This window comes from Paramormyrops kingsleyae, chromosome 8 (genome assembly GCF_048594095.1).
Source record: "Paramormyrops kingsleyae isolate MSU_618 chromosome 8, PKINGS_0.4, whole genome shotgun sequence".
In the NCBI taxonomy this organism is placed as follows: Eukaryota; Metazoa; Chordata; class Actinopteri; order Osteoglossiformes; family Mormyridae; genus Paramormyrops; species Paramormyrops kingsleyae.
In genome coordinates, this window is record NC_132804.1 from 4,763,221 (window position 1) to 4,778,016 (window position 14,796).

At 39.7% G+C, this 14,796-nt stretch overlaps 1 protein-coding gene across 6 annotated transcripts; it reads right to left on the reverse strand.

Moving 5' to 3' along the window:
* Positions 1 to 866: 866 nt before the first annotated feature.
* Positions 867 to 12,806, reverse strand: perm1b (PPARGC1 and ESRR induced regulator, muscle 1b). 6 transcript variants are annotated; one of them, XR_011992521.1, is made up of 6 exons: positions 12,784 to 12,805; positions 7,447 to 7,502; positions 3,224 to 6,317; positions 2,171 to 2,258; positions 1,780 to 1,896; positions 867 to 1,452 (listed from the first exon to the last, which is right to left on the reverse strand). XR_011992521.1 is itself a non-coding variant. In XM_023830953.2 (4 exons), the coding sequence occupies exons 1-4, from the start codon at positions 7,439 to 7,441 to the stop codon at positions 1,367 to 1,369; spliced, it is 420 nt and encodes a 139-aa protein (XP_023686721.1). In that variant the 5' UTR covers positions 7,442 to 7,502; the 3' UTR covers positions 867 to 1,366. The 6 variants fall into 6 exon arrangements, 1 of the variants encoding a protein (XP_023686721.1); XR_011992519.1 differs by having other exon boundaries at positions 2,171 to 6,317; positions 12,784 to 12,806; XR_011992522.1 differs by lacking the exon at positions 2,171 to 2,258.
* Positions 12,807 to 14,796: the final 1,990 nt, after the last annotated feature.

Sequence of the window (14,796 nt, forward strand, 5' to 3'; positions counted from 1 at the left end):
GTGCGAGCAAGAAGGCCTACAAACCTGACCCAGTTACACCAGTTCTGTCAAGAGGAGTGGGCCAAAATTCCAGCAAACTATTGTAGAAAGCTTGTGGAAGGATACCCAAAACGTCTGGCCCAAGTGAAACAGTTTCAGGGCAATTCTACCAAATACTAAGAAAGTGTATGCAAATTTTTGACTGATGAAAGTAATAAAAAAAAAAAACAAATTCCAGAAAAATTCTCTCTCTTTATTCTGACATTTAACAAATTCAAAAAATATGTTTATTTATTGATCTAAAACAGAAAAAGTGTACTCTGATTTAATGTTTGACAGTAAAATTTTTGTGTTTTTTTCCTGTAGTGTATGTAAATATAGGGTTTCAACTGTGTATCTTCCGAGAGATGTTTGTGTATCACTGATTCATTTTATTTAAAAGTTGACATTTCTAAATGTTATTTACACAAAGATTTCGACCAGATATCTGCAAAGTTGAAGTGATATTGTTATTACCTTAATAAATAAGTTTTGGTTAGGCAACAAATTTATTGCTGGTTGTTCATGTGACACTTTTGACAACCTTGCTTAGAGGAACACTCAAAAGCTAACTGATTCTAGCTCCCTGAAAGCATATAACTCCAGGCTAACCTGAGAACTGTTTAATAGTATTACTCATAAAACTGTAAAATTGCAATTTTCATTTTATTACAACAATCTTATTATAATTATGGAAAAATTGAAGCTTATACTGCCCTCTAGTGGAGGAGTACTAACGGGAGTGATTATAAGTTTTTCATGATTCATTTATTTATTTAGCGGGGTTTTTCATATTTTTTCATTCAGACGATTGACATTTAAAATGTAAAATAAATTCTTGGAGTTGCTTGTGTGAAAGTTGCATTTATGATATATTTTGTTTCATACATATTTATATTGTACAAACCATGTATCTATACAAAATCTTGCATTTCTTAAAAGTTATACAAAGCCTGTGTTTTTCGTTCAGACATCAAACAACATGCAAAACGAACTTAGCTACAGCATTACTGCTATTATGGTAAATGTCAAAATCAGATCCTAATATTTTTCAAGCACATACAATCATCACAGAAAAATACAAAATGTTGTACTTCTTTATATAATATAAAACAGATTGTAAGCAGTTAAGGGTTTTGACATTATAAAATCAAGAAATTAACAGAACTTCAATAAATCAAGAGATATCTTTCCTCATATATTTTTTTAAAATGTAGCTATTCACACAAAATTTAGCAGTTTTTGAAATGTTTGAAACGCTTTCCATTGCATACATTTGTTTAAAATAGGACTCTGGCCTCCTCGCTTTGGGGAAAGGGTGATTAAGATGTGAAGCAGGGATGTGGAGTTACAATTTGTCGATGGCTGTGTCGTCGCGGATGAACGTCCTCAGGTACCGAATGGCACAGGCAGCACTTACGTTTGCCAGGAGAACTGAACAGAGATCCAGAGAAGAAAACAGGTTTTAAAACATTAGTTGACAGAATGTGAATATCAGTTTATCGGGTAATATAGACCAAAATGAAACATTCCAGTAAGAACATGAATGCCAGTGTAATTTCATTACAATCGAGCAAATCGTATCACTGAAACAAAACACTATTTACAAAACGTCACATCAATTTTTTGAAAGCAGGAGAGTAAAGTACATTTATCAATGCAACAATTAAGAATAGGATTATCAAAAAAAAAATCTTTACAACTGTATAAATCTGCAACAGGCTCTCTATAAGGATGTCTGGTTTTGTAGAATATACATACCATTTCTCCATGTGTCTACATTCTGTGGTTCAGCTGACCTTAGCAGCCAAGAGGCAAAGGCGATACACACCAAACACACGTCTGACTGTTTACGCAACAAAAGGCAACCCATCTTTCCTGCAGGAAAAGGACCATCTTTTCAGGCAATTGTTATTGGATTCAAAGCTGATTCAAAAAACCAAGAAAAGCCACTTGTGTTCCCCAACAGATCATGAACAATGCATGTGACACAGATGTCCATAATGCCTTCAGTGTTGGCAGCATATAACTTTCAACCAATCAGTTACAATTGAAGAATAAACCTTACAGCATTTTATTCTAATACTATGAACGGATTTACAACAACCTCATCAATATGTAAAGAATGTAGAGAACCATGTGATTAACTCACCACCTGCAAGAAGTGCTTCATGATGACCACTGTTAAGGTTTATGTTTGTATGGTACTTTCTGAACCAAAAAAAATTAATTGGTGGCAGCTGTTGTCAAACAAAACAGAGTTGTATTTAAAGTGAAGACACACAAATAGCTGTGTTAGCTAAATATTACAGTTGCATTTAGGTGTTTATTATGGTTTTTAATAACATTAATATCATGGATTTTACAGCATATTTCAGTATGTAAGTTACAGAATTCTACAAGTGATAGTGAATATGTGCTTTTAATTTCATTTTAATTCATTTACATTTTTTTTGCTACATCAGCTTATATCAAAATGTTCTCACATAACAATTAAACATGAACTATGTAAAAATATTCAAGTGAGGACAGTCAAGTAGAAACTTTTGTTTAAAAAAAAAAAAAAAACGTCTGAAATTAATTTGCAGTTTTATGTGCAACCAAAAACACTGTTTGGCACAAACCTAAAACTACCTACAATCCCCATAAACTTATCTGCCAAGCATGATAATGGATTATCTGGGTATCTAACCATGAAATCAAAGGTTGGCATTGATGTTGCACCAAACTCCATATTCCAACACGGCAATTATCCAAAAAAAAAAGAAAAAATGCAGCAAATCTACTAAAGAATGAATGAAAAAGTAAGACAATCTCAGTCTGTTTTGGAATCCCTGAATCCTGCTCTTCAGAATTAAAAAACCAACATAGACGCTTTGGTGAAAACTTCCACTCTGAGTATGTGGTGGAAGCTGAAGGACGCGGTCAGTTTACTGAATTTAAGGATGTTTGTTTATTTCTGCACAAAAAGATTTGCAGGTTTATGATACATTAACAACATATGTCTATTAAATAATAAAATGTTTGTCTGTGTAAGACATGATATGCAGGATTCACATACTTTTAATGGACGTTTTGGTAATCAGCAATTCTCTCCTCAAAAACTTGTCTATGAAAACGCATGCAAGTAAAGTCAAACTAACATAAAAAATCCATGCAAACACACAATTATCTGCACAGAATACCAAGACACAAAGATCCTTACTTGGAACTGATAAAGCAGTTTGCAGTTTTCCAATAGCTTGTTCTCGTTCTGCAAGTCCACTAAAGATATGTTTTTCCAGGTAGCAAATGTCTGCACCACAGTGCTGAACATCTTGTGAAATGTTTGACCTTATGGTTGTACAAAGTGACTGCCTTCCACGTATTGCTTCAATTCTCCCAAAAACTGGATTATACCAGAGTTGACCAAAGTTTCTCCATGTGAAACACGTTCGTCTGAAAGACAGAGGGTGCCTCCAGAATAGATTTCCTCTCCAGTCGCTATCCGTACAAAAGTGTTCATATGAATCTGGCACTACCTCTGTGTTCAACAGGTCACTGATTCTGCTGTCAAAGCGTGTTACCACTCGGATTGGTGTGCGATCTTCCTCATCTTCCAGCTGAATGAGTGAGTCATCAGGGAGCAAGCAGTCATATACCTCTGGAAACTGCAGACTTTGTCTTATTGATTGTGAGCTGGAGAATATGGGCACTGTCTCATTGTTCTTAATTAGAGAAGAACAGAAATTGCTAGGTTTGGACTCAAAGAGAAAATAGTCATACATTTCAGGTACTGAAAGACTGTTTGAATTTCCATCATCAACATTGTTCATTTGATAAGCTGTCTTACAGTTTTGAGGTCTCTTTTGATTAAATCCATGCTGACATACATTTGAACAGTGGAGATGAGGAAAAGGGTTCTCTGCACAGGATTTTGTCCTCTTTTTTGACTCTTTTTCGGTTCCTGCATTCAGGTATAATTGCTTGTTCCGCACATCATCCCTTAAAATCAAAGTATCAGATGACCTTCTGTTCTTTGTATCTTGAGGCTCAGGAGTGGAACTTAGAGAGTTTAGAGAGTGTGAGCCCTTTTCTCCAAAATCTGAGAATGTGGGAACTTCAGCCATAGAGCAATCAGGCTTAAATTCATCCACATTAGTGAAGTAGCCTGCATCGTCGGCATCTGAGGTGTCGACAACGACATTGTCTTGGATATGAGGAAATGTCTGTGGTGAATAAGTGTGGCCAACTAGTTTCAACTGTAAAATATCACTGATAGTTAATTTTTCCATTTCATCCCAAAAGGAAGAAATGGCATACACTGGGTGTTCAGGATCTAAAGTCATCGGTTCTTGGGATAGAGAAGACTCAGTTTTTGTGCTGCAGTTAGTCTGGTACCTGTGAGTCGGCCTAAAATCACTCTGAGGCTTATGCGCCTTAGTCTCAACTGGGTCAAGCAATGGTAACCCAGTAGAATCTGTGAATTTGTTCATATTTAAAATGTGCACATTTCTGTCTTGTTTAGGATGGTTCTCTTCATTTTTTTCTGGCTCATCTATAGTAAAAACTCTGTTTGTCATACATGAACCGCTACAGTCCACTTCATCTAAAATTTCATTGTGATTTTGTGAATTATATATGCCTGCTACCACTTCATCTGAGTAAGATTCCCGCATGGTGTGTTGTACACCTGTCACTTGTAGTAAAGCACTATCCACATGTGACTCTCTAACATCTACATGTATATTTTTGTTGACTGTTGTTGGGGACAAAGTATTTCCAGTAGGGTTGAGAACTGAGTTAAAATGGGCTGTTGTACCACCTGCTCTCAGGTCCTCTGAGAGAAAAACAGAATTTGATTCATCCCTTGGAGAAACAAGTATGCATTTTGCACTCAGTATACCATCAACATCTTTCTTGGTTAAATTATTGCCTTCACACTCCTTAAAGCTCGTAGCTCTATTTAGTTTTTTATGTTCATATTTTTCATATTCATTATTAGAGTCAAGAGCAAGTAACTTTAATTCTGTTTTCCCTGTTGAATGCGATAACTTAATTCCTTGTTGGATATTTTGAACTGGAATACCTTCCTGTTTGCATGTTGCATATGCCAGAGTTTTTCCATGTGCAGGCATAGATAAATATAGACTATTGTTTGGTTCCTTCAGTTCAGTTTTTGTAATGCCTGACAGACTAGTATCTATTGATTCTCGGGTACAGGATAGTTCATGGTGAATGGCATTTGATTTTCTATTAGTTATGCAATTCTTAGCAAGTTTTTGTAATGTGTTTCCATTTTTGCATGTTTCCGATGGTACTATTCCAGTGGATTTTGGTGACTTATGAGTAGCTGGCTTCTCTGAAAGTAATTTAATAAAGAACGAACAGTTCTTAGGGGTGCAGGTGGGCAGTTGGTGTGATGAGAGACTGCTCTCGTTTGTCTGATCCGTACTTTGAGTCGCAGGTGCTTTCAGCTCAGGTTTACTCCGAATTGCTGGGCCTGTATCTTCACATTTAAGGCCCAGTTCACAGGAGACTCTACAAATTTTTTTTTTTTTTTTTTTTTTTACAGGTGCGCTCCCTCGTGCCCTGGAGCGCGCCACGCCGACGTCCACTGTCACAAACCAGCGCTCCTTCTCTTTCTTTGGTAATTCAGTGCCGCTTGTGAAGTTTTCTGGACTTTCAGAGATCATTTCTTTGCGGGTAAGTGAATCAGTCGGGGAATCTTCCGACGGCAGGAACACACTTTGTGGAAAGAGCTGATTTCCCATTTGTTCGTTCGAGCTCCGTCCATCTCCCTGCTTAGGATCCATCAGTCCAGACAAGCACTCATGTCTCTCATGGCAAACGTTCCCCTTGGCCGCTGAAGAAGATGTGTCATTTGATTCTGTGGCTATTTCAAGAATGTCTTGATGATCGATACAATTCTGACATTCTGGGTGACATGTGCTCATTGGCATCGTCACGGAAACGTCATCAGAACAATCCAAGATAGCCGACGATTCCTCACGAGCAGTAACTTTCTGAGAACTGAAGTCCTCCTCCTCACCATTGTCAGGAACCTGAAAGTCACTGGTGTTCAGAGAGGAACCCTGTAGGTTAAGTTGGCCGTTTGAGGAAGGTTGGGGCTGCAGCTCCTCTACCTCCATGCCGGAGTCATTGTCACTCATACCTGAATCATCCAGACTGGCCAGCGTGCCCTGAAGGACGTCACATTCATCACACTCCTGAAGGAAGGTGCTCCAGTCACGCTCTGCAATGTGCACACTATAGTCAAAGTCATCCATGCTGGCGAAAGGACCGTGCCGCATCTCCATCTGCAATAAGGAACAGCAGAACTTCATTTTAACTAAGTTCTCCAAGTGATAAATTCAAGGATGGATTCATGCATCAAATAAAATAAAATTTCACCAGAGTAATGAATGTCACTTATGTTGTACACACAGGCCTGCTTGTGTACCAGGTGCGTACATAGGAGGCCCCATCGCCCATGTTTACTTTTAAATTTATGCATTTAAGGGCCCCTGGCAAGTACTAGACCCCCTGAAATAGCCAGGGTCTCCATACCCCTGTGTTGAACACATCACTCATTCTAAAATAGCTCAGTAACTGAAATATTACAAGTGTAAAAAGCTGCTTCAGAACAGCGTCATTTGTGAATAATAAAATAAAGCAATAGTAAAATAAGTAATAATAAAATAATGAAACTGCAGGAAAAGTCTGACCCAAGTGCCAGTTAAGAGACAGCGGAATAATTTGAGATGGGCTGCGGAGCAAAGAATGTCCGAGGTTCTTCGTGGTGCTGCGACAGATCCCAAAATATATTGTCACGGGTAGCTTAATGGGACAAGTGGCTACACACTATCTGCTCTGCCTTCCACAACCTGGAGCAGTAATACTCTACTTTATACTCCCCATTGACAATTTTCAAGAACACGATGATGACTTCTTTTAGGATCAGGCAATTACGTGTTTTGAATTACTGTGAGATTTTCTGTTGTAATATTAATGCAGTATTTATTATGAAAAGAAATCCACGAATCGCTTTTTCGTTTCATCAGAAACAGCAACGTATGATCCTGCAAGAGTTGTGTTTTTGCACAATCTTTCTTGAAAAGTCAGCACTGCCCCCAGTACACAGACTGTAGCTGCACTGTTAACTGCACTGTAGCCTAAAGGACAAGCTGTATATAAATATGCATTTTAAAAACGTGACAAAGAAAATGATCAGGAGGAAGTTTTACAAAGTTGTGCTGTCACATCTATCATTCACTTGTACAGATCACACTAACTGAAATCATGCACAGTTTCTAACCAAGCAGCAAATTGCCTTAACGCAGCTTGTCTGTAACAGTGTTACACATCATACCTGCTGATTCAAAGGTCCCATCCCATTATTTTTGAAACTCAGGCCCAAAACTGCGCAAAACTCTGCTGTCATTTTACCTTTTTCAGCCTCCTCTGTTCCCTAGCAGGTCTCTGTGCAGCAGCCAGGCAGGTGTCTGTATAACACAAGGTTGGGAGAGAGTAACATGACAGTCACATGGTTATAAATAGTGCCTTGCACTGCAATTTAATCCATCAAAAACAGTGCACTGCCCCTGACCTTGAAATAGACGGTATTAGGTTTCCACAAGGTACTTTATCCTGGTATCACTACACTCATCCCGTCTGGGCCCACATAATCCAGACAATTTTTTCCCAAAGAGTTTACCATGATGCAGATAACCTGCAAGCAAAACAATAAGAATACATGCACAGGAAATGTGATGGTTTGTAAAGGTCATTCCCATAGGTTAGTCACATGACTGCGGATCAAATGTGCATCGAATTCCGATCTTGTGTAGTTAAATATATCTATTCTCTAACTGTGTCTCCTGGTCACGGCTGCAGGGGAGGGGGGCATCCTGGAGGAAATGGACATACTCCAGACTAGATGCCTCTCTATCACCGGATGTACAAACACACACACACACAAACGTTTGTATTCATATCTTTGTGGGGACTCTCCATTCATTTCTGTGGGGAAAAACCCTAAAGTCAGCAATGACAACCTTAACCCCTACCCAGCCCTAAGCTTAACCATAAGTAACCAGCCATTTTTAGTTCTTTGGTTGCATTCATGGATTTTTATAAAATTAAGTTTCCCCTTGTGGGGACCAAAAAAACGGTTCCCACAATGTCCAATGTCACATTTAATCAATATCACATTGTGCGGACATTTCATTCCCACAGAGTAATATATGCATAACCCCCCCCCCCGCCCCACACACACACACACACACACACACACACACACATACACACAACCACACTGTATGGTCAATTTAGAGACACTAACTAGCCTAAGCACAAGCCTTTGGAATGTGGGAGGAAGACCAGCAAACGTCAGACGCACATACAGAGCTGGGGTGGGATATGAACCTATGCTGGAGCGTCACATGACCTTAGCAGGAGCGGATAATCTGATCAGAGAAACACATACAGTCTCCAGTGCATTTCAAAAACATTCAGAAAAAAAACAGAACATATAGCTAAATAGATGGGAAAATGTCACAAACAGGACAAGCTACTAATATGAAGTAGGAAACATTTTACAACATTTACACTGTCATTAAATACTAGTAACACTGGCAATCTCAGGTAAGTTTAATTTCATCAAATTAAGTAGACACAGAATATGAACACTGAATTTTCTAACATTTCTGTCACAGCCACAGAACAGGATAAAAAAAAAAAGAATATTTGTAATTAAGTTCAAAACGAGGAACGCTGACACCAACAACCTGACTATATTCAGTGCTGACTTGGCTGCACACTGCAAGGTAGGTCGATGAGATGACTGGTCTGGACTCACACCAAGAAAAGGATTAAAACAGAATTTAGGTACAAAGATAGACAAGAAATCTGAGAACAATCCAAACCCACAAACAACCCAAATTGCTAATTCAAATGGAACCAGGAAATAATGCAGCAGAACCCATAATGCTAATCCTTGACCAAACCTAAGATTAAACAAGAAAGCATTGATTGCGACTGAAACAGGTTAATAGACACCTAGATTAACTGAAACCACGTATGATTAATGTTATAAGTAGTACTACCCAGGATAAAAGGTGATCCAAAAGGTTAAAGACTGAAAGACACATAAATGCCTTTGTAAATGATCCAGCTCCATATTTGGTAGCTGGCAGAGTGATTACACAACAGTAACCTAACATCAATAAAATTGGTGAGCACTTCAGAAAACACAGCAGGAGTCACAGATCAACTGTCATGCATGACTTCCTGGTGGAAAATGTCAGCAATTTCAGGTTCATCAGCCTGTAGATCTCAGACACAGATGGACAGAGAGCACAGAAGTGATCCTCATCAGCTATTTGAAGTAGTTAAGGGAATGGTGAAAGAAGAAGGTGACAGTTACCAACTTCCACTGCAGTACAGCTGAAGCGTTCTGACCTGCAGTACTGTGACACGGTACTGTGGCACCATGGCACCATCTGCAAAGGAGTGGAATTCCTGCTCAGGGGATCACCGAGCACGATCTGCCGTCCAGCGAGTGAATATTTACCAGTTGTTCTCGAAGCATGGAATATTTTACAGAACCTAAACACCTTGACCACAAGCTGTTCTCCCCCTGGACTCTGGTAGAACACTTCGTCCACATCAGAACAATGACTAGCAGATTCACGAAGAGTTTCTTCCCCCAAGCACTCTGTACTTCTGCATTTCTATGCAAATAGCAATATGCCTACATGTTACTACATGACATGTATATTTGTTGATTGTTTACTTGTTTACCATACATTGTTGTTCTATTATACTGAGTATGTGTGAATGCATTCCTAGGCACAATGCCAACAAAACATCTTGAATCTTAAAGTTTATACAGAGACAACAGGTTGTTTTCCTTGAAAAATGTATTGCTGATTACTCTTGTCTAGGCTTATAGTATATATTATTAAAGCATGCACATTTATAAATTTGGCAGCCGCTTTTATTCAAAGCAACATACAGTTGAGAAAGCCAAGAGCAAATGGTACTGTTGGGATCGGTCCAGTGCTGTCAGTTTCCTCATTTAGCCAGCAGGTGGTGCTGGCTATCCTGTTCTTTTCCCTGTGTTTAGCACCTTTCATTATCCTGATATATAACAGAGATTGGGGTAAGCATTTGGATGAGAAATGTATGGATGGTCAGCATGCGTCACACTGAAAAATTTTTATGTTTAGAGGTTAATCATGGGATTGATTTGGGTTAGGAGTGGAGTAAGAAAATAGTTGCATGATTGCAATTAATATTTCTAACCATAAGAGGGCGAGCAAGCTCCATGCTCCATACAAAATAAAGTGAAATGAAGAACAGCTGAACGAGAACCTGAATTTGTCTGTTGTTTCATACTCTCAGCCAGAGTATGATGATACCTCTCAGTCCTGTCTATGTGCTCCATAGGCATAATGTACATCTTCTGTCCTCTAATAAGTTCCCAGCTGCTTACATCCTACAGGCTGTACAAGGTTATGCGGAGAAGCTTTTCTCTATTGCAGAATCAGTACGTCTCTCATTTTGTGGTTCAATAATATTTATGGCTGATTGTCCCTTGTTTCTATTTTTGTTTCCAGTACTCAGGCTGTTTTGGAAAATATCCCAGATATATTCTGGGTTTTGCATCCTTGCAGTCATTCTTGCCTTATACATAAATCTCGTTTCCAATATTTGCTTTAAATGTTTGTTATATTCTGTCCGCTTTTTATTACATCACTTCTTCAGATTTCTGCCATCAAAACATTTTGCCTTCTGAGTATTTGGAAATCACACATACTGAAAACAGTAGTTCTGTGTACTTGTGATGTTGATGTTTTCAAAATTCCCTGTGTTTGTCAAAATAAGATATCGTACAGCGCCAGTGTCTATAAGTGACATATAGCAACTAGCACACACAAAAGCTAAAATAAAATGCAGGCATGCAATGCTAAAAACATACTAAAAGGACTGCTAATGCACTTAGCTTCTGACCTACAGCTGGAGAGAAACAAGGAAGCTCTGACTTACACTGTCAGAAGAAAAGTACCAATTTGTACTATTGAGGGCACAATTATAGGTACGATTGGAGGTACATTAATGTTGTTTGTACCTTGACTGAACGAATCTGTACCAGGATTGTACCATTCTTTCTGACAGTGTACAGACTTTTATTGTACAATGATAGTGGTGCCCAGCGTGTGCAGCAAAAACATATGGCCTTGTTATGGGCACTGGGGTTACTGCTCTTCTTGGTACATGTTTCCTGTCCCTATTTCAGTTTTTCGACTCCAGATCCCCGTCGAGACGGCAACCTCCAAGACAACTCATCAGAAACCAAAAGCTATAGCTGGACAGCCTGAGCTTTCAGGAAATCCTCCACTACTCCAGATATTTTGGATTCATTCTATGAGAAATATATATATATGTATATATATATATATATTATTATTATTTTTTTTTTTGAGAAACTGTGCTAGTTTTTTGTTTAATGTTAACCCTTGCTACACACGCTTTTGCTCAGGCCCAGAGCTTTGGCTGAAATACTGCCATGTCACCGTGGAAATATTTGCAGTGAAGGGTGATTTTCCATGGCGCTTTGCAAAAACAGAAAACATGGGCTTGAATAAAAGGTGCCATCGGTTATGGTCATAGATGCATCACTGTAAGCCCTTTGTCCTGCAGCAGCCTCCGCCTCTGTGACTCGTGGAGGAAGACATTTTTGTGTAGATGGGTGAGTGAGTAGGTTTTAAAATAGCAAGGCTGAGGAAGCAAAAATCTGAACATCCAGAATCCATCTAATATTACAACGAATGATACTCAAAGACGATAACAGCAGCTACTCGTAGCAATTCATTTTTAGCTGCCATTTACACCAAATTTAGCGCAGTATTTCTCCTTAATTTTCATCATTTCTTGCGTAATAGTTCCTTAGCTTCAAAAAGATTCCAGTGCTCCACCAACTTCATGCCTTCTACTATGTTACTGCCATTCATCAAGGGGAAACGAAACGTGCATGATTAGTAAAGCCTGATAGAGATACCTTCGCCCATGACGGCCCCAAAGGCACTCTGGCTTACTTGTAGTTAGAGGGTGAAAGGCTGTTTGTTCCAGGTTAACCATACTGGGAAAGATTTGACCAGTGTTAGCACATAGTGGAAGCGTACGTTAATAAATGACGTGAGGAAAAATGAACGTGTGCTGTTTGTCTTGGGGGGGGGGTATCTGTGACGGGAACAATAGTGCACATGAAACTTACCGACCGTCTATGTGAGCCACCTGAGATAGACATTGTTCAGATCTTGACGTTGTGTAGTAACGTATGGATTGCACTAGTTACTGTGTTTCACTGCAAAAGATCTGAGAAGCAGATGGTAATAGTCTGAGAAGCAGATGGTAATAGGGTTATTACCAATGGCTAATAGATTTTCAGGAGCATCCATCCACCTCCTTACATTTTTCAGTACAGAGTTTGCAGTCTTACCCCGGGGAAGGACATGGGACACCATAATTGGGATGGCAGTCTATTATGGCGTATACTCATAGACAGATACACACACCATGGGCAGTGTAGGTATGCTAATACAAACATGCAAATCCTCCACAATATGACATGAAGGCAACTTATATACAAACCTGGGGTCATGCCAGCCCCAGAGGTATGCAGTGATAGAGCAGCCCAACGAGCAACCATATAAACAAAACAATACTGAATAGCATAGATAAATATTTGATATTCCATCCATCCATCCATCAACTACTTACCAAGAACAGGGTTGTGGGGAGCCTTTAGTTTATCACAGGGAGCACAGGACACCCTAAGGAGGCTACCAGCCCATTGCACAATAACACCAGGAGAACTGCACCTCCTGAGCTCAACATTTTAATATAGCACATATTCATCGATCTCTTCTTCTAGTCAAAAATCCCGAGGGAGCCTGGAGCCAATCGCAGGCAGCACAGGGCACAGGGCGGGGTTACACCCCACTGGTAGTGCATTATGGGACACATACACACACTCACATGTACAGTCATACAGTCACATGTACAGAAGGAGAACAGCTGCTCACAAAGAGCAAAGTCAGGATTTGAACATCTAAATCTCAAGGTATATTTTTGTGTGTATAGATGGTGCCCATGACTGGCATCCGGTTTGGGATGTAGTCGTGCCCAATGCCCTGTCCAGTGTGGGACAGGCTCCAGGGCTCCCAGGATCCCGACGGGATGATGAATGGAATAAATGTAGGAACGTGGTAATAAGGCGGCACAGTGACTGACACTGTTTCCTCACGTATCCAGGGTTGGGGGTTTGAATCTGGCCTCTGCTCTGTATGTGGAGGTTTTTCATCCTCATGTTTTGCAGGTTTCCTCTGGGTACTCCGCCTTACCTCCGCAGTCCAGAGATAAACAGTGATGGTCATCAATAAACATGTGTAAGAACCCTCTGTGGGGAATTAAGAGATACTGCTCTGGCTAAATTTCATGTCTCTGGCCTCAGAAAGGAAACCCATGTAAGAAGGAAAAGGGTCTGGGTCTTCTGCCTCTTCTGGCTTTATAGGTTGTTGCAACAAAATGGAGGACAGGCAAAGGCTTCTAGGAAACTGCAGGCTAGAAGATGTGGACTGGACGGACAGGATTGGAGAACTAAATTCAGAGACAGAAGGCCAAAACTGCACAGAGGAACCAGAGGTTGTAACACAGGGAGAATAGGCAAACCACACACATAGAAAGCAGAGTGGGGATATCCTAACCCTAACCCTAATCCTAACCCTAACTCCATCCCTAACCCTAACTCTAAGCCTAACCAGATCTCTGAAGGCATGAGGCAACAGCACTCCTCAGAGAAACACTCTGCCACACTAAAGGAGGTGATATTTATAAAAACAATGATTCTATAAAGAAGCTTTATTCTTCAGTGTGTAGATGAAATAAATTCAAAGAATTAAATATTATTTATTGATTATGGATAATTATGGAAAAGGCCTTTCAAATGTTTCCTAGTACTAATTCGAACTGCCTGTTTTCGTGCAATGGCATATCTGTCCAGCAATGTCACTGACATTGAGCTCTGTGTGTCTGTGTAATTCCTGAAATGGTGCTGTATTATCAGTAAGAATGAGCCACTCTCACACCAGCGCTTACAAATTATCCTCATTCCCATTGACCTAAGGCCTTAGCTAAAACTGGGGATGAATGCCAACCAAATTAACACAACCCATGAGTCAATGCTCTCTTTTTCCAGTCGAGGGCATGGAAGAATCTGCATTGATGGAGTACCATTCATGGGACAAAGGGGAGGTTTCCTGACCATTGCCGCAGTCTTGCCTTGCTCTGTCTGTGCCTTTGTGGAGAAGCTGCACTTATCTTGGTGACTGTAATGGCTGTACTGAGGATTACGACTACAGCCACAAGACAGTGATTGAAGTTTGTTTGCCATAAGAGTGAGTAACAAGTAACAGAAACTGCGGGAGGTGTGTTTCATTACGTGAAACAAAAGGAACGGGTCAAATGTCAGCTAAAAAGAGACTCTCTGTACTGAGTTTGGAAGCTTTCCGTGTGACACATACACAGCTCACTTGTACTTCATGTGACAAATGGTATTTGTTTGCAAACATTTGTGTTTTAAATGATCAATTTAAAAGCTTCACCCATAAGTACAGGAAACACATTTCTGCCATATTGCACATATCCTGCTGTGCAAGGACTGATATTAACAAAAAGAGGCCAAGATGACAGAAAACCCAAACCTCAGTTAGCAAGAGGTTTTTGCAGATGATG